The following is a 19999-nucleotide window of genomic DNA, read 5'->3' as shown; positions in this document are numbered from 1 at the left end:
TCAGAAGTGGATGGAAAGGTTAAACTGTGAAAGGCACTCTGACCAGTGGGCCTGTTGACAAGTGAGGACCTTAGAGGTGGAGAAATACTCAAGGTTTTTGTGGTCTGTCGCCACATTGACAGGTAAGGCAGAACCCTCTAGGTAATGCCACCAATGGTGGAAGGCCTCAAAGACAGCCAACAGCTCCTTGTCATGGGCATTGTAGTTGAGTTCTGGTGTGGTCATGGTGCAGGAGTAGAAAGCAACTGGGTGGAGTTCACTGTCAGAGCAGGTGATCGACAAAATGCCAGCAATAGCATAGTCAGAGGAATCAGTTTCAACTGTAAGCAGAGTGTCAGGAGCCCAGTGTGTGAGGACAGGAGCAGAGCTGAAGGCATCCTTCAGGTGGAGGAAGGTGGAGTGACACTCCTTGGAAAAGTTCCAAGGAGCACCCTTTCATGTGAGGTGAGTGAGTGGAACAATGATGTCAGAGTAGTTATTAATGAATTGTCTGTAGAAGTTTGTGAAGCCAAGGAAAGATTGGATGTCCCACACCTTCTGCAGCTCAGGCCAGTTGCAGACTGCCTGAACCCTCTCAGTGGACATGGCAAGACCAGAGGGAGAAAGAACATAACTGAGGTACTTGACAGAGTCAGAGTGAAACTCACACTTCTCTGGCTTGGCATAAAGACCATGCTTTTGAAGGTAGCAGAGTACCTCTTCCACATGTTCATGGTGCAGCTCCACATCCTGCAAGTAAATTAGGATGTCATCAAGGTATACCATGACACAGACATTGAGCATGGCTGCAAAGATGCTATTAACAAATTTCTGGAAAGCCACAGGTGCATTAGTCAGACCGAATGGCATTACCCACCACTCATAAGAACCACAATGAGTGCAGAAAGCTGTTTTCCACTCATCTCCATCTGTGATGTGGACTAGATGATAGGCATGGTGGAGGTCTATCTTGGTGTAGACTTTAGTGTGGCTTGGGGAGTTGAGTAGGTTGGAGATGAGCAGCAGCAGATAGCAGTCTTTTTTCATGATTTTATTGACTCCTTGATAGTCTATGCAGAGGCAGAGTGAACTGTCCTTCTTCTTTACAAAGAGGACAGGGGCACTGTGAGTGGAGGTGGACTGCTTGATGAAACCATAGCCAAGGTGCTTGTCAATGAAGGTGTGGAGAGCTTCAAGCTCTGGTGGAGACAGAGAGTAGATCATGCCAATGGGTGGAGAAGCTCCTTCCTCAAGGTTGATCTTGAGATCAAACGAGTGGTGTGGCAGAAGTTCAGTAGCCTTGTCTTTACTAAAGATGTCAGCAAACTCGTGATACTCAGGAGGGACCGAGGAGAGGTCAGGAGGTGGAGAAGAAGCAGAGGATGCATGAAGCTTCACATCATCAGTGGAGAGCTGCAAGCAGAACTGTTTAGAGCCAGGGAGAGCACAGGCTCTGACATGTGCAGCAGCATTGATGAGTGAGACAAGTGGAGCAGAGTGCAGCAAGTCTGTCAGAGGTGCAGATGGAACTGCAGATGGAGCAGGGGGTGTCAGATCTGGAGTGGAGGTCACAGTGGAAGGAGATGAAGGTGCCTGGGGTGTCAGCATTCCCTGTAACGATGGTTTGAACAACACACTGCCCAGTACCCAGACAATCGGTGGATTGAAGTGGGTGAGCCAGTTGTGTCCTAACACCAGCAAACATGAAGAATCCAATGGAGTAACATAAAATGAAACAGAGTTGACATCACCAGAAGGAAAGTGGAGGGAAAGATCTACCTCTTGAGAAATGACAGCATTTGTACTACCATCAAACAAGCAGAGTGGAACTGGCAGAGAAATGGAGGAAACAGGAATAGCATATTGTTTGATTATGGATGGGTCTACAAAACAATGAGAAGAGCCAGAATTGATCAACACAGAAAAAGTATCAACAGAGTAATCAAGAAGAGTTACAGACAGAAGTAATGAATTGGGGCTAGAGAGAGCAGACATATTGAGTTGGACATCCAGTTGTGCACAGTTGGGATCAACACTTCCTCCAGGCTGTGTGAGCTCCCTGGAGGAGTGGACTAATTTTTTGGCTCTGCCTTCTCTGTGAGTGGAGGAGGTGGAGTTCCAGCTGTAGCTGCACATGCTTTGGCTGTGCAAGAGGTAGACTTGGGACAGTCCTTAGTGGAGTGGCCAGCCTTGCCACAGAAGAGGCAGAGGTTGTTCTCCACCCTACACTGGCATTCAGCAGAGGTGAGTTTGCCAGCCTTGCCACAAAAGAGGCAGAGGTTGTTCTCCACCCTATGCTGGCATTCAGTGGAGGTGAGTTTTCCATCCTTGCCCAGAAGATGGGCAATATCAGACTTGGATGTGTTGGACTTGGGCAGATCTTTCTGTTTGCCCTTGCCCTTGGTGTCAGACTTCGAAGTGGAGGCAGAGGATGATGATTTAGACTTGTTGTTGGAGCTGGAAGGCTGTGACTTGTCAGTGGCAGACCCGGTGGTGTGCAAGATCTCTGCTTTACACTCCCAGTAGCATGCATTGACAGTCTGAGTAAGCTTGTGGAGTTGTGCAAGGGTAGAGGTTTTCCTACACAGGTGATCTCATCCTTGATGCAGTCTGGCAGTCTGCTATAAAAGTGGTGGCAGAGTGCACCGACACCATAGTCTTTGACCTGTGAAGCCCAGTGATTGAACTCCACAACATATTTGGTAATTCAAGAACTGTCTTTCATAGTGAGGTTTTCAAGTTGTTGGATGGCATCCACTATGGTATCATGCAGACCAAAATTAGTTGTGAGCTCTTGTAAGAACTCATGATAGTTGTCCATCCAGAGTGGGCAGTCATAATTGTCAGGGTTTAGTAGGTCTGGCTCAAACCAAGCCAGAGCCATACCCTTAAGATAAGACTGAGTGAACATAACCTTTGCTCTGTCAGAGCAGAATGTGCAGGGGCAGTCCTGGAAGTTCAGCTTGCATTGTATGAGGAACTCATGGAGTTTCCTAGGGTTGGAGCTGTCAAAGGTGTCAGGCTCATGGACTTTGGTTTTTGGAGCACAGTCCCCAGTGTGCAAACTAGACCATCCAAGTGCATGGACAGCTCTAGCAAGAGCTATGAGGGGATCCTCTGGCAGCTCAGCCAGGTCTTCAGGGATATCCCTGTCACCACTGCCCCCACTGCTGGGATCACCATCAGGGTCACCAGGGTCAGGGTTGGGTCCATCATCTTGGTTATGAGGAGATGGAGTATGGAAAGTGGTCAGGTGGAGGTCAGAGCAACCAGCCTGCAAAGCACTTTTGCCTTCAGCATGAGAGCAGCATCAAGTGGAGAATGATTAGAACTGTTCAATGATGGAAGGGAGTCAATGCAGATTAGCTAGCACAACAGCAAGGTTCTCAGTGACCTCTCTCTGGGATTGAGCTTGAGTTCTCATAATGGTGTAAGTTTTTTGGGAGACAAAAAGTGAGATTGTACAAGTGTGAGTATGAATATACTGTCAAGTCCAGGCCTGCTCTGACCAACTCTGACACTAAGCAAGGGCTGGGGAGAGGTTTGGAAGCAAGTCTGACAGAAAGAACTGAACTCTGACTGGCAAAGTGTTGGCAGGAATGAAGTCCACTGAGATAAAGGCAGAGCAGAGTGAGGGCATTGGGTTTAGCTCATGTGCTACCCCCTTGCATGCTCTCAGCCCTCATATTTCAGAGGGAGAGTACAGACAGAAAGACAGAGGTAACTCTGACAGACAGAAGATGGAGACAGAGGGAGTAGGAATTAAGTTGATATTCATACTGAGGAACAGCAGAGTACAGTACATGCTTTTATACTACTACAGAGGTACAGTAATCAGAATCAGAACTGACATACAGAGACCCAGAAATTTTCAAGTAAAACTTCCTAGACAATGAATGAAGGGTAGATGGAGGACACACAAACAGGTAACATAGAACATCCAGAAAAGGAAACAGTCCAGGTGCTGGACCATGCAGTGCACACACTGCAGAATACCTGACTGTGCACTGTCAGGGAGGAGTCTGAAGGTAGTCACATGACCCCTCAGAGAATGGTCTGTTTGGTCTGGTAGGAGAGCAACACAAGTCCAACAGCTGTTGGAGTGGAGATGGTTTGCAACTGACAGAAGTTGGGTGGAGTTGGTGCAGAGTGAGTGAATGACTGGTGGAAGAGGGTGTGGAGTGAGTAAGGACTTAGATTGAATGCACAGTTATGACATAGTGCATGAGCTAAACCTGATGCCCTCACTCCATTCTGCTTCTGCCTTGGCAGACCTTGTTCTTGCTGATCCTCTGCTAGTCAGAGTTCCATTTGACTGTGTTGGACTTGCTTCCACACCTCTCCCCAGACCCTGTTTCATGTTGGAGTTGGTTGGAGTAGGCCCAGACTTGACAGTCTGGCAATTTCTATGCTGGTATCATTGCACTTTGGGCATGCAGGGCTCTTGTAGCAGATAGATTGCCTGGAGTTCAAACTGTGCCCTAGCAATAGTCTAGCACCCATTTTCATCTTTTTGACAGTATCATTGAAGATGTGTTTCCACTAGGACAAGTGCCTGCTTCTTGAGGTAGGATATATCCAACTTTCACATTGAACTTTTGCTTCTCAGGATCTCCCATGCATTGTAGATGCTGTTCAACAGTATGGGCTAAAATGGAAATTGGTTAAGCTGGCCATCAGATGAAGGAAAACATACAGTGCCACCACCCTTCAGGCTGTGCCATCAAATGGTGTGGATGAGGCCAGTGTGGGACATGATTCTGGGAAGCATGCAACTAGAGGCAGACTGTAGAGGCAATTCCCTAGGATTGTCCCAAGGGGTGCTGAGTGGAAGGAGAAGTTGAGGATTACACTAGAAGGGATGGGGTATATGTGTGAGGTTTGCAGAATTTAATTCTGAAGGATTGTTGACATGCAAGCAACAGTGAGTTGGGTATATGGAGTTCCAAGAGGCAGTTACACAGTAAGAAGAGTGTTTCTGAGGTGAGGGAGACACAAGAAAAGGTGTGATAGACTGGAGAATGCAGGAGGCATGGAGAACACTGAAGACACTGTAGACACTGTAGACTCAATGGATGCTTTTAGACTCTGAGGACTCTTGAACTTGCAAAGCACACACAGATAGTGACTCTGAAAAGTGGGTCAGTATTTTTCTGACACTACAGCAGAATTATATAGTACATGGGATGTGGGTATGAATTGGAGTAAAGTGGGGCAGAAAAACTAAAAGGCTGGAAAACAAAGGAAAGGATGACAGATGTCAGTGAAGTACAAATGCATGTGAAACAGTCTGGAGAGTGGTAAATGAGAGTAAAAGGAACAAGGGCAAGGGGGGGTATCTTCCAACAGAACAAGGGTATGTGTACAGGTGAGAGGCAGAGCTGGCAGGAAGGGCAGAACAGCAGAAGGGAAGAGCCCATGGGTACAAAGGATGATTTGTGGAATTTTGGGTGACAGGGGGAACTGGAGTTTTTAGAGGTGATTGGCATGGATTACTGGTGATGTGGCTGGGCAGTGGCTTGGATGCAGAATTCCAGATCAGCTTATTGATGTCTCTGGGTGAATATGGAATTTTTTGGATCAGCTTATTGATGGCCAAGGGACATGTTGGAGGTTGGGAAAAACTCTGAAGCTAAAGGGGGGTGGGATGAAACATGAGGCCATGAGTGGGAAGAATTCCAAAGGTGTTATGCCTGCATCAGGGGTCGCCCCTTTTCGGCTTCTTGCAGTCACGTGTGTCATGTCTGTCAGAAAAAAATCATGGCCATTACATGTGACTGTATGTAATTACAATGGATGACATATGTTAGTGCCCCGCCAATGGGTAAAGTTTTCATTGGCATGGCAGTGTAATCCGGGGGTTGCCGATTGGAATGCCTGACAATGGCTGGCCGCTCTGTGCTGGGAACATGTGATTGCGATGCTATTGTTAACCATTGCCTGCTGACTGAAGTGCCTGACAATGACTTGCTAGGCAGCCGTAGTTGCAATGTTATTGTACTACCATTGCAAACTATTTTCACCATTGTAATGTGTAAGGCTGTATTGTACTACCATTGCAAACTATTTTCACCATTGTAATGTGTAAGGCTGTATTGCAATACCGTCATTTTCACTGTAAGACGACATAATCTGCATTGCAGTACTATTATTTTCATTGTAACCCTAATCCCTATTGCAATATTGCTAATATTACTGTAATCCATCACTGAGGTCTTGTCTGTACTGCTAATCTTTACCAGCCCACTCATAGAATATCGAGGTTAGTATTATGCGGAGTAGGTCAGTTGCATACAGCGCAGAATGATGGCTGTGCTGGTCAGACAGGCCTATGTACCAATGCCATTGGACAGAGGGTAAATGGGGTAGCAGAAAGCAGTAGTGGGAGGATGGGGATTGTCTCGACTCCACAGGTAGTCTGCATGGTCAACAGTCAGAAAGCAGGGATAACAACAAGTGTATGGGGACATACAACATACTTGGGGATCAGAGGAAGTGACACCAGACTGCATAACTTGGGCTAAGTTGGCAACTGGAGAAGGGGATTCATAGCACAGGTCCGAAGGGCTGTGTACAGGGCGGAATGACAATGAGTGTACTGCTTGGATAGGCCCATGTACCGATGCCAGTGGACAGAGGGAAATGGGGTAACGGAAAGCGACAGTGGGAGGGAATGGGGATAGTGACTCCACAGGTACCCTGCACAGTCAACGGTCAGAGAGCAGTGATAACAAGTGCAGGGGGACATACAACATACTTGGGAATCGGAGGGAGTGACACCAGACTGCGTAACTCGGCCTAGATTGGCAACCGGGGAGAAGGGGATTCATAGCACAGATCTGAGAGGCTGTGTACAGGCGGAATGACGACATGTGTGCTGATTGGATAGGCCCATGTACCGATGCCGTTGGACAGAGGGAAATGGGGTAATGAAAACAGTAGTGGCAGGGATGGGATAGCGACTCCCCAGGTACCCAGCATGGTCAATGGTCAGAGAGCAGGGGGACATACAACATAGTTGGGAATCGGAGGGAGTAACATTGAAGACTCTGTAACTCGGACTAGGTTGGCAACTGGGGATGGTGTCTAGTCCAGGGTGTTGCTGCATGACTGGCAGTGAGATGGTATTAAATTGGGATGGGAAGCTAGGAACAACTGACCTAAGGAGCAGGCAACACGATGTAAAGTGACGAGACAGTAAATGCTTGTCCTGAAATCAAGTGGTAAAATTAGTTGCAGTGCTGGGTGGGTGCATCCATTGGTTGGTTTGGGTCGCCTGTGTCTTTGCTGTCGGGGGCGGCGGCAGACTGGGGTGTGTGGCTGGCCATTGACATGTAATAACAGTGGTAGTTGAATGAAAAAACATGTTTCAAGTTCCGACCTCACACGTATTATAGCTGGAAGCTTATATAATTGCCCCAAAATGGTAATCCCTCTCTGGACATTGAGATTCGAGATATTGAATTGCTCGAGTCCATCACAAAATTTATTCAGTGACTGTTTCTTCATATTGTACATGTGCCAAACAAGAGAGCATTACACGAAGTATGTAGAGATAATGACAACCGTATTACTGTTTTAATTTAATGCTGCAGGTATTAATTGGAATACTGTTCACGATTGCCATCTTGGAAATGTAGAAGGGAGTAATGTAGATATGAATTCATACCCTGCACGACTGGGGAGGGAAAAATATCAACAATGTTGTATACAATGCGTTTGTACCACCAGAATTGAAACAGACCATAATGGAAACTGGGCTCTATGAACAAAACAAATATGGGGAGCAGGAAATCCTTCACCAAAGAGCTGGTGGGGCAAAAGTGAACACCTCCATATTCGAAGGCCAGGTGGGTACATGCGCCATCCAAGAATAACCTGGCAAAAAAACATAATACGAGGAAGATTTTTGTGGGCAAGTCTTCGGATGCCAATAGGTGCTGTTCAAACTACCTTTCTTTTGCTAGCACTTGCCTTCTGAATTGCTCTGGCACTACTGTCCTCAGGACCACCATGCTGAATGCTCTGGTCGAAGTCGTAGTCGTACTGGAAACCCTTGCAGAAGAGCTTGCGAAGGTAGGAGTAGTCGGGCTTGTCGTCAAATTGAAGTGCTTGAGCATAGTTGAGGAGAATGCCGAATTCACTCAGGGAGCTGTGGTACAGCAAGCCTGTGGAAATACCATGCTAAATGCCCTAGTTGAAGACATGGTCACACTGAAAACCCTCATGAAGGAAGAGGTCTTGAAAGAGCCTGTGTAGGTAGGAGTAGTCAGGTTTATTGTCGAACCAAAGTGCTCGAGTGTATTCCAGTCGAAGGTATAGTTGTACTGGAAACCCCCATGAACGAAGGGTTGTAGAATTGGAACCTGTGGGGGTGGGAGTAGTCAGGGTTGTCATCAAACCAGTGGAGTGCCCAAACATAATGGAGGAATATGCTGGATTCATTCGGGAAGCCGTGACACAGCATGTCTGTGCAAGTACTACATTGATCAACCACACAAAGGAAAACAGGAGCAGGAAAAAAAGAGCATATACAGTCATGGAAGGGACATGAAGAAGCAAATGTAGTAGTATATGTTGTATGAGGACAGCACTGAAGGGGGAGAGTCTGGAAAAGTGAGAATGGAATTTCACTCCCCAGAGGGAGATCAGGATAGCTTGGAAGAAAAGAGTGTCTGTGCTATACAAAATGATCAATCCAGTGTCACACACCAAAGGTGTTTGGTGAGGTGGACATGGATGTAGCTGATGAATGGAGGTGAAGACCATAGCCCTCATGCGAAGAAGGACAGCCAGCAATGTCGGCAGTCATCCCTCACACAAGAACAAGTTGTCGATGCCAAAGAAAAAGGAGGAGGCAAGTTAAGCACCAATAAAATTCTTAAGCGCCCGTGTATGGCATTCCGGTTTTCAACGTATCTCCACCAATTCTGCAGACACCGAAACCATTCCCACACTCGCTTGTAGTGCTCAGCCACACGATCCTACCCTCCAAGATTGGAAAGGATTTGCACACTCCACACATTTCTACAGCACTCCCTCCAAAAGACACTCATTTCACTAATTCTTCTGATATGGCTGCCTCCACATCAGTCATTTCGCTTGTCCCCTTTGCTAGGGACCATGGCTACATATATCTACCAGGAGTTCCTACCAGCTTCTGTCCTGAAGCATCCTGGTACATCCCACCCTCATCTGCCCCCTCTCAGCCCATCCAGCTTGGACAGCATGTTCTTTTTGTCAGTATGACCTCTAGGAGGACATTCTTTGGTCGCCTCAGGTCTGTCATTCGCTTGGAAAGGTCTTATGTGGTTGTTTCAGTCTCTCCAGTCCAAGAAGCATATGGATCCTTCCTCCCTGCCCCCTGCAATGTCTTCATACCAGTCTCGTCTGTCATTCTTCCAAAATTGTGACAGCTACAGTATAATCTACTGTTCTCCACTCTCCCTGATTGCATCCATGATGAGTATGATGCACATCTTGCCTCCTTGTTGCAAGATACAGCAGAAGATGCTCCCCCTTCATCCTCTCTTCCAACAGAGCCTCATTCATGAAGTTTTTATTTGCTTCACTGAGAGGATGGTTTGGGGGGGAAAGTTGTGATCCCCTATGCTCCTGTCACCCCACAGACCCCCAAAGCTTGACCCCTGTTGACATCTGACTCACCCTGTCTGCTTTTGGATGTACTATATCGGCATCAGATCAGCACTGCCTCTCTGTCATCCCACTTTGGCCTAGAAGTGATCTCTTTGAGATGTGGCATGCACAGCCTCCCCCTAATGTGATTCCAGTGCGCTTTCTTGGTTCCTGACATTGCTTGACTCATACTTTGACATTCTGACTGTCTTTGACTCACCTATTGCCAATACTTACCAATCTTTTGACTTTGCTTACTGATTCTTCGCTTTTTGGCTTACTTATCCTTACCAATGCTTACCAATGCTTTCCAAGATGATTACCCATTGCTTACATTCCTTACTCATCAGTTACCAATCACTTACCAAGTGTTTGCACCTTGTTTTCCATAGGCAACACCCCTGTACTGTATATAAGTCACTGTACTTAGGTAGCAAAAAAAAAAAGACATCAGAGAGCCCCTCTTGCTTGCAATTTATCATCTCTCAGTAAATCATTCATCAGCTTCGATAGTTGAGACTTTATTAAGGGTCTAGCTATCATCTACTTCACTTATCATCATCTATCATCCATATACTTCGCTCCAAGCCCTCCCTGAGCTCAGTACAGCTTAGGACATCGAATTAAGTCACCATCCATCCTTCTGTAGGCTGACAGCAGTCTACCCTATCACTTTCTATCACATTCTTGCTCCCTCTTTGTCAGGAGCACCCCCAACCCTCAGCACTCATCTTTGAGTGTTGTAGCTCGCAAAAACCCTCCCAAAGAACAGGTTCTACCATCTAGGTACCGTGTAGGCACACCACCACTTGCTTTCATTGTCTTTTGTGTTGGTTTTGGTTGGTTTTCACCACTGAACCACACTTTGACTTACACCAGATACGATGGCAATCCCGTTGTACCATGGAACAGATGAATCAAGAGCAGACATTGAACAGAATGGTAGGTTTGACAAGGCTTGCCTTGGGCCAATCGCAAGCCTGGGAAGTGCCCTAAATGACCCCAATTCCACTGCAGAACGACCCACCGGGTGCACCATCCCAACTGCAAACTTTGACCAATCATGACCGAGTAACCTTACCACTTCCCTCCACCCCCAATCCCAGTTGCACCCAGCACAAATCAGAAAAGCATGAACATGTCCTTTACCAAATATCACCTTCCCTTCCATGAGTTGCACCATGTTGTTGGTGTACAGTGCAAGTAGCATTGGCTTGCAGCTAACAGGTCTGCAAACGAAGCCCAACAATGATATAGAGAGTCAGACAATAAAGGAGTGGGAATGGGTGCAGCACCTACATCCTGTCACTGGCATGGTGGTCTTCTTCCTCTTGGACCACCTATCTTCTGCCAGCGCTCACCTTCTGACTCATTCTGGCACTACTGTCCTTTGGAACACCATGCTGAACGCTCCAGCCAAAGATGAAGTCGTACTGGAAACCCTTGTGAACGAAGAGGTTGCAGAAGAGCTTGTGGAGGTAGGAGTAGTCAGGTTTGTTGTCAAACCGAAGTGCTTGAGTGTAATCTAAGAATACGTCACAATCATTTGAGAAGCTGCAGCACAGCAAGTCTGTGGAAGTAGTCACCTTTTCCTCCACCATACGATTCTCATACTCCTGCTTCCTTGTGGCAGGCTTAACACCTCGTTGGGGAAGTGTGCACAGAGGAAATACATGAGGATGTAAGCAAGGGACCCCAAGTCATCATGGCAGGCCTGTTCAACCATAAAGTGAGTGTTATTATTGAGGTACAATAGGCGGTTCCTGTGAGGTTCTTGTTCCCCATACACTGGATATGCAGATGAGTCTTGGGGTCACAGTACTCCTTTGCAAAACTGAGGTTGGTGGTGCTGACTTGGTTGCTCGTTTCCTGATCCCCATCAGGGGATTGTGCAGCTTTGTGTCGCAATGGATGAAATTGAGAGAGAGAATGAGAAGTCTGGAGACGTGAATTAGATGAGAGAAAAATGAAACACATATTTATGAACCAACTGTGGGTGCTTTGCTTTGATGGACTCGAGCTTAATAGCCACTTCTTTGCCAGAGATGTCACCGGCATGACTGGGATTTGATAAAGACGCAGACAACGGTACGAACACCCACAACATGGGGTGGTATTTCTTCGGTGAGGGCAGTTGCGATGAGAGGGAGACAGGGCCATTCGAACTCGATGTTCCAAAACCTGATATATGTTGGTTGAACATCATCACATCATTTCAAAGGAATCAAAGAAAAGGACAACTGTATTTGCAAAGGCGTGGTAGCGCATACAGCACATAAAGTAGGGGTTCATAGCCAGAAAGCTCGAAATTTGCATGCTCACATGGCTGACTGTGGCAATACAACTACTTACCCTTTACCTTACGTCGGGTGATACAACGTTCCTTAGTAGGCGGCTCCTGGGTGATCACTGCCAGCGGGTTCTGCATAGCTCCAACCACAGCCCCTGGGACCTCAACCATCCTAGGTTGTCATCCCTGGACAGAAAACTCCCTTCCATGAGCAGACATGGATGGTAGAATGGATGTTTGACTACCTCCAAGTGAAAGATTCATGACATCGACTGAAAGCGCTGAGGAGACGGAGTTTGTCTGAGAGATGACAACTGAAGAATCCTGGGTTGCTTCTGACATGTGACGTGAAGCAGAGGCAGGGTTGGGGTCGAAGCTTGAGTCAGGAATGGGCATGTGGGAAGGGGGTGTTGGCCACTGGGGGCCGTTCAATTGTGCTAAGATGTTGGACTCCCATGTAGGAGCTACAGAGACATCGATGTTGGATGAATCCAGTGCAGTATTAGTAGAGGCACAACTAGAAGTGTTCCACATGCCTTGATTGATGCATTCCATCACTTCCAATGACCACTCTCATTTTGATGGGTCACTTAATAGTTTGATGAAATACTCAAAGTCGTCCTGATACTTGAGTCTGCTTTCTTCCCCAATGGTAGTAAGCTCATGGTCACTCGATAGTAAGTACCACGCCTGTTATACCAAGGCTGTTAGAATATTCAGGCCAGAAGAACGTAGAGACACGAGACTTACAAAGGTTGCAGTGATGGCGATCAGACCAGCCAAAGCGCCAGATATGCCCAGTTTCTGACCTCATCCCTGTGGACCACCTCTTTGCTTGCCTGTGAGGATGCCCTTGCCAAACACCATGACACGGATGATCTTGCAGAAGTAATTAATGTAGGTATAATTGTGAGTAGCGAAGAAAACTTACATTGACTAGGAGTTTGGATTTGAATAAGTCCCTAGCCACTGGAGCATCTGGTTTGGGGAAGAGGATCGGGGAGAGAGGGGTGTAGCAAGTACCAACACTCCCTGGGTGCATCTTCAGCAATGCTTTCACATCCTCATTTGACCCTCGTAGAATCCTTGAATTCTCAGCTGTGAATAAATCGGCACTAAGGCCCAAGTGCGCAAAGAGTTCCTGCATGTTATCCTTGACGGGCTTGAGGATGTTGGGTCTTTCAGCCCCAACCACATTTGAAAACTAGAAACAATAAACATTAGCATTCAAATTGTGGGATGTAAACGTTCACTTACCACATGGCCAAAGTTGCTATAAGTTGTTGCATGGGCCTTGAGGTCACTAGGTAGCATGGAATAGAGTTCCACCTTAAGGCCAATAATTCTTGATTCAGGCATACTCCAACGAGCGGGGTCGTTCAGATCATATCCAGGCAGTGGAATCATGAGCAGGAAAACATCCTTTGGGACCCAGAAATGGTAGAAGAAACAATACTTTTTTGCTTGGGCAGTGATGTTATTGTCCAACATCGTGTTCGGGTTATTCTCCACAGCTCTCTTGTGGTTCTGTGGGAGAGTGGAGAGTAGACTGTTGTAGTCAGTTCATAGCTTCTTCATCTCAATGTGAAGTTTTGAGTACGCCAACTGAGTAGCGCCAAGTGCCTGTCACTGTAGTGTAAGAATACTAAATGAACATGAAAAGAAAGTGATGTGCAATGTGTAGTTGGGGAGCACTAGCGTCTGGAGGTGGTTCGTGCATGATTCGACGCCATTCTTGAAGCTCCTCGAGATCAGAAGTGTCATCCTCAGAGTCGGAGCGGTCTGAACATGAGTCAGATCCAGAAAATTCCGAATCGACACTACGAAGTGCATGTGTGAAGTCCTCAGGCATGTCTGCAAAACAGAAGATGATTCAAGTGGAAGGTAACGGGGACAAGAGTGTCACTACTTAGCCTGGGTCTGTTTTACACTCGCAGACCTTCTTAAAAGCTTGCAAGCCCACCTCAAGTCTGAGAAGACAGCTGCTTGGTGATGTAAAAAAGCATATCAGCGAGATGATGTTGAATTGTGTTTACTCAGGACACTAACATGTGGCATGACTTGACATCATTTCATTGACTCTTCCATCACTGCAATGCCATGCAGTCACTCCCTGGCAACCTTATCAGCAGTAATAGAAAAATAATGATGCGATAAGAGGTAATAGCATGGTGAACACGGAAATGTATAGTGCAAACCGACCATGTTCATTCTGAGACTAACCCTCCAAGATCGTCTAATTGCTCTGACCCTATGATAGTATAGAATTACATCAGTTTCAATGAAGTAATGCATGACAATGAGGATCACTTACCTGAAGGATTGCTTTGTATTTCAGCCGGCATTTGATCAGAGTCAGAACTTGAAGGCTGTTCAGTTGGCAACCATGCTTGGGGCTGGGTCTGAATCCATTCCCTCATGTGAAGGAACATGTCTCCATCAGTGTGTTCAACAACTAAAAACTCAGCATGGTGGCTCGGATCCGGGTAAAGCAATGCACCTCAAATGATCAACTTCACAGGAATGAATATTGATGCTGCACGAGATACAGCTTTGACTCAAACAAGTCGAAGATCTTGGTCCAACCTGTGCACTCCAGTCCCGGCAGTGAGCGGCTGAACAAGGGCAAACTGAAAAGTGTCTTCAAACACTGCAACCTTACAAGTGCACATGAACATGAGTCAAACAAAAGTGGTCTTGGTCTCTGAAAGCTGAATGAGGGCGCCATCATATCATGGCTGACCATGGAAACTTGGATTACATCAGAGGTAGTTCATGGTGACCTCCCAGTCCACCATTGAAGCATACTGGACCTTCAAATATCGATACTCCTGGATCTTCGGAGGAATGTGGATAAGTCTGTATATAAAGGGAAGAGGACGTACTGTATGTGTTGCTTGTAATTGTATCCACTTGTCGAGGGGGAACCCATAAGTCGGGAGGCAAGTGTTGAGGAAAGTTTCTAGCTTCCAATGGAATCCATCAAATGCCCGGTCGTTTTGGTTAGTGTTCTCAACATCAGAGAGTGAGTGAGTCTGCTGGGGTGCGCCAAGCTTGGCATTCCCTTCGAGTACTGTGTTGTGGTCCTCGTCGTCATTGGTAGCATCGTTAACACACTCGTTTTCTGCATCGATGCATGCCTGAATGAGTTTGGTTGCAAGTTGGTGGTGGTCAACATGGAGAATCTGAGTGATGAATCATGAGACAATGCCTAAGTGAGAGGAACTTAAATCGTACCTGCCCCGCAGTATCCTTTCCATTTGAGCAATCCTGGTATGCGTCTTTGAGCGGGCCATGCATTTTCTCATTGGGCCAGGCACTGTAGTTACGAACAATGCCTTTGCTTCGAATGTCACAGGTAATGTGCTTCCAGAGATGCACCTTTGGAAAGTTCCAATGATCCTTCAGATCCGTATCATCCAAATGACGAACAAAGGATCGGTACAACTGTTATAGAAAATCATTACATGATAATAGACCATTGGACAAACAGAATACCTTTAGTTCATCCCTGAAGATGAGAAGTTCATCTTCGATCATACCAAGAGTCTTCTCGGTGTGCACATCAAGTCCAATGAGGGTATCGAGTCACAGGTAGCTACTGATCATACAAAGTAACTGATACCCAACTCGAGACATCATCAGCATCAAAATGTTGAGGGAGGCATAGAAACATTGCTATACCAGAGAGATTGTTAGCCGTCGAACTACATTTAAACATGTCCTAATTGACTTACCCTGGTGAGATCTTGCATGTTATTTCCATCAGAAAATGTGATGTGAATCACTGTATCGAAATGTGTGAGGCTTTGCCAATGGGGAAAGGCAGAAACTCTGTGCGACAGTCAGCCCATTCCACAGACTAAGTAGATTCTTACTGTGCTTCTAAACGTGTCTTGGAATCACAGCCAAGCTCACTGATGACAATCCTGAGTTCCCCATGGATGTGCTTGCCTCCCATGCCACCATGCAGGGAGTGAAGTGGCTCAAAACTGGCAGCCTGTTCAGGCTCTGAATGTTCTACTGACCAAAAAGCATTCTATCATACATTCCGTCAGTCGTAAACATAGTACATGTGTCAAAGACCTACCTTGACAGGATGTAACCCGAGGGACTTCAGTTTCTTCTCACCAACCATCTTCTTCTCCTCGAATAATGCCAGTGCTCTTTTGTGTTGCTCAGTAGTACACATTTCATATGTCTTCTTCAGATCCCAAAGCTGCTCCAAGGGGACCAGACAAAACAGGAAAGGGCACTTGGACTTTGTGCCTTGTATAAGGGTCATCACACAGCTAGGGAGGCCTGGTAAGTACGATTGGGTCACAGAGAAGTTAGTACCTACAGTTCTTCATAGTTGGCAGACAGGATAAGGACAAGTGGGAAGAGCCAGCAGAGAACCTTGTTGTAGCATTCATGAAGATAACCGACCTTTGAGAGCTCCACAACCTTCTCGAGGAGCTGAAAAAATGCTGTATGCCAGATGACACGTTTGAAGTTTGTGTAGCCAGTCTTTCCCTCTTCTTTTGCAAGCTCAGGAACCTGTAAAACCTGTTAGATCTATTCGCTATTGCTCAAAAATGAAGGCATGGTACTCACAATTGGAAGCCAGCCAACGATGCAGCCACCGCCATATTGCTCACCATTGCGAACATGAACTGGGAGGTTCACACAATGTGCTATGACAGGGTAGCCCTTGACAGTACCATGGGACAATAGCTGCAGCTTGTCAGCATAAATTATAAATGTGAATGGGACTGCGTTATCCACATGACTGGGTAACCATGACTTTATTGGCACAACATGAAAAAGTGGATAGTAAATTTACAAAGCATGGTGGTATGAGATAACATTAATTACAACGTACTTGAATATCCCACCAATGATTGCCTGTCCAAGGTTCTGTGTAGAAGCGCTCATATCTCTCACCATCATGTTTGAAGAGCCATTGGGCATCCCAGACGAAGTGTGGTACAAGGGAGGAATTTTGCAAGAGGTCGAGGGCCCAGTCCCCCAGAGGGCAGATATGGATGGGGAATGTCACGTCATTGCCCTTATAGGGCATGGTAATTTCGAACTTGGAGAACTAACAAATGACTGGGAAGTGAGCCAAACATCAAAAGCATGCCAGTAACAAAGAGTTTACCAGTGTTAACTGTGCCGCCACTCTATCCAAAGCAGTACATAGCCCAGCATCCTTGTGTAGCATGACACTTGCAGTTCCTTGACTTATACAGTGAACCAACTTGAGAAGGGAGTCAACTTGATTTGAGCTGAGCCCAGCTTCCACAGCGATCGAGGCAAAGATGTAATCACCCTCTGAGGCAAAAGGGCGCCAGGGCTCACAGTCTGGGGGCATGCATTTGAGGTTTTGCTGGCCAAACTCTCCAGCGAATTGGAAAAGGGTCAGGCGCTTACTATGGGGATGAAATTCAGTCTTGAAGTTGGGAGGATGGTCATTTGCGGCATCTGGTGCAGCGGAGTTCACCAAGCGACCCATCACATGGGCTGTTATTGACACATCAGATAGGCAACAAAAGATTAGTTCAAATGCCAGCTGATGACACATACGCTCTGAACCTACCTGAGTCTGACATACCTCTACCACAAGGGTCTGCCATGCCCATCAACACATCATCTTCATTGGGAACAAAACTAGTCAGTGATCCTGTCCAGTAACATGTAAGCGTCGGAAAGAGCCATACTAGTGGTTTACATACCAGGAATAAATTGTGAAGGGCCTACTGTTACTGATGGCTGTCCGAGTGGTACTGGTATTGTAGCTATGGCGGAGTCAGGACCTGAAGACCCAGCAACATGAGGGTGCACTGATGATGAGGATGTCGCAGTGGCTGCTTCCTTAGCAATATTGGCTAGTAGGCAACCATTGTAAGCTAACGGGCAGTTGAGAGGATTTCATAAAAACAATCACCTCACCCTGACGAACATCCCGTATGTATGCCTTATTGTGTTTGACCCGTTCTTCATGGTTCTGGAGCTCCTTCACACAGCTTCCTTCATGCCTTTTGATCCCTTGCAGCAGGTAGAGGTTCCCACAGTACCTGCAAGGTTGCTTAGTAGAAGATTCTTTTGATCACTGGTAGTTTCGATGGGGCGGCATGGTGGAGAGGACACAGGTGAAGAGAATGCGGTCTCAGTGTCACAACCAGTAATATTATGTAATTGATGGTTGAATCTAATTGATAGCAATCACGTGATATGCACTTGCAATGATTTGTTGGGCTTAAGGTGCACATTCTAATACCTAATGGAGTATTGTTTTGGCATTAACATAATAAGTCAGTCTAAGACATCATTACATTGCCATTGGTATACCATTGAATTAGGCATCTCAGTCACATGACAAGCCACCGGGATTGTTATGGTGCTTAACTTTTTTGTGACAAACCGTGAAGAGTGCTCCGTGAATTGGTTTTCCCATACACCACGTCCCCTTCATTGTCTCTTCGGTATATGTCATCTCCAGTCATGGCATACCATTGTAAGACAACCTGTCAATGTTGTTGGAAAGGACAACGACACACTGGTCCTGTATAGGATCGTCTACCGGCGAGACTGTGGTTTGGCCTGGGGCTACAGTTGACCAACTTGACAGTTCACTTCGCAGCTGCATCCATACTAGATCACACTTGCGGGCAATGGAACGTGTCTCCTTGCCATTCTCAGCATATTCTTGTACCTAAATAGACACAGCTAAGTGAGGGAGGCTAGCTGGACCCCTGGAATTCAGTACTGTGAACTGGAAGTAGAAATATAGACGAGAGACCGTGTCACATATGTACATCCACACCACATAGCTAGTAGTCATATCCAACTGACTATAGACCGAAAACTTTGCGTATAAATGGAGTGTAGTCAAGGTTTTCAGCGTCTTCGTCCCTATCACCGAGGGCAACGTATCCAATGTTGCATTGATGAATGGCATGCCGAGTTGAGCCACCGTCGTGGTAGATGTATGGGAATTCTTCCACGGCCGTCTCCAGCCGAAGTTTCTCCCTCACCGAAGCCAACTTCAGTGCGTTTTCGAAACCAATACGATGCCCTTCCTCTATGCTGATCGGAGCGGATCTTCGCACGAGCACCAGCAGAGCCAAGAGTAACCACTCTTGGATATTGTATTGTAAAGCCAATTCCACTTTGGTTATGGGGTCAAGAGGCCGGAGAGGACAATCCAAGTATTCAATGGCGGTGTTATGCAACCCAGTGAACTCCCACGTCGTCGATAACTTGAGGACTGACATCCATTGGTCGTAGTCCAAATACGAGCCCTTGTTTGTTCCATGTCGTCTGCATGCAAAGGAGCAAGTGTCAAATGCAGATGGAGACTTGGCATGCACAATGACTTGTACATGAGGGCCCGTAGTAAGCTTTCAAATTCCTTCTTGGAAATGCCCTGCAGGACCATGGGACTCTGACCATAAACTCTCTTTGATTCACCTTAGGGGAGTAGAAACGTGTCCCTGAAGACAGTAGACTCAGCCTCTAACAGCTCCCTGGGAGTCCGGAATAGACAATCCTCCACCTAACAGAGGGGTGTTTTGGAAGACAAGAACAGAAGGCAGAAATGAGACATACGAGGAAGGTGACTGTGTGAGTATAAAATTCCAAGGGCTTTGAGTAGCTAGTATTATTTGAAACGGTGCTATCGGACATGAGAGAAATGACTTGGGTGGTGGAATGCAAGGAGAGCGGAGCTTCACCGGTAAGTAGTCAAGTTGTTCGAAGTCGGAGATCCCGTATATATGCAATCCTCTGTTGTGCTCTGCGGTCGACACCTAACACAGGCCCTCAGTTCAATGTACATTTACCTGCTTCTTAGCATCTGATTTATCATCTGACCGCAATACCAGTGATGGAGGTAGTGCGCAGTGTCAACTGGGTGCACTGCGCCATCCACAGTTCTATGTAGACCAGAAAAGGTGAGTGTTTCCCTGGTCGATGACGCTGGATATGACCCACATGTTCTGGGCACTTACACGATCGCGGAACTCGTACGTTCTCCAATTCAAATATCCTCTACGTACAGTGTTTGCAACACCATCCACAGTGTTGCTCATCCTGTCGAACAGATGCTGC

General features: G+C 46.6%; 4 protein-coding genes across 4 annotated transcripts; 1 reads left to right on the top strand and 3 right to left on the bottom strand.

The window, feature by feature from the left end:
* Positions 1–6308: 6308 nt before the first annotated feature.
* F5J12DRAFT_787134 (uncharacterized protein) lies at positions 6309–6960 on the bottom strand (the record flags this gene model as incomplete). The annotated part of the gene is made up of 4 exons (XM_051743588.1): positions 6309–6397; positions 6452–6678; positions 6737–6777; positions 6835–6960. 4 exons carry the CDS (start codon positions 6958–6960, stop codon positions 6309–6311), a joined length of 483 nt encoding a protein of 160 aa, XP_051594599.1.
* Positions 6961–7727: 767 nt separating this feature from the next.
* Positions 7728–8238, top strand: F5J12DRAFT_787133 (uncharacterized protein; the record flags this gene model as incomplete). The annotated part of the gene is made up of 3 exons (XM_051743587.1): positions 7728–7829; positions 7852–7916; positions 7986–8238. 3 exons carry the CDS (start codon positions 7728–7730, stop codon positions 8236–8238), a joined length of 420 nt encoding a protein of 139 aa, XP_051594598.1.
* Positions 8239–12715: 4477 nt separating this feature from the next.
* F5J12DRAFT_898621 (uncharacterized protein) lies at positions 12716–13757 on the bottom strand (the record flags this gene model as incomplete). The annotated part of the gene is made up of 5 exons (XM_051748122.1): positions 12716–12784; positions 12837–13109; positions 13163–13432; positions 13506–13534; positions 13601–13757. The coding sequence occupies 5 exons, from the start codon at positions 13755–13757 to the stop codon at positions 12716–12718; spliced, it is 798 nt and encodes a 265-aa protein (XP_051594597.1).
* Positions 13758–14667: 910 nt separating this feature from the next.
* F5J12DRAFT_916092 (uncharacterized protein) lies at positions 14668–19370 on the bottom strand (the record flags this gene model as incomplete). Its single annotated transcript, XM_051749185.1, has 14 exons — positions 18750–19370; positions 17623–17796; positions 17487–17570; positions 17049–17410; positions 16770–16988; positions 16502–16621; positions 16248–16444; positions 15996–16197; positions 15784–15944; positions 15643–15739; positions 15536–15583; positions 15404–15457; positions 15143–15352; positions 14668–15090 (listed from the first exon to the last, which is right to left on the bottom strand). Exons 1-14 carry the CDS (start codon positions 19162–19164, stop codon positions 14668–14670), a joined length of 2766 nt encoding a protein of 921 aa, XP_051594596.1. The 5' UTR covers positions 19165–19370.
* Between the last annotated feature and the right edge of the window lie 629 nt (positions 19371–19999).

Source organism: Pisolithus orientalis (assembly GCF_024613125.1).
Source record: "Pisolithus orientalis strain OTSU chromosome Unknown F5J12scaffold_88, whole genome shotgun sequence".
Classification (NCBI taxonomy): Eukaryota; Fungi; Basidiomycota; class Agaricomycetes; order Boletales; family Pisolithaceae; genus Pisolithus; species Pisolithus orientalis.
The sequence above is the reverse complement of the archived record's forward strand: the minus strand, read 5'-3'. Positions and strand labels throughout refer to the sequence as shown.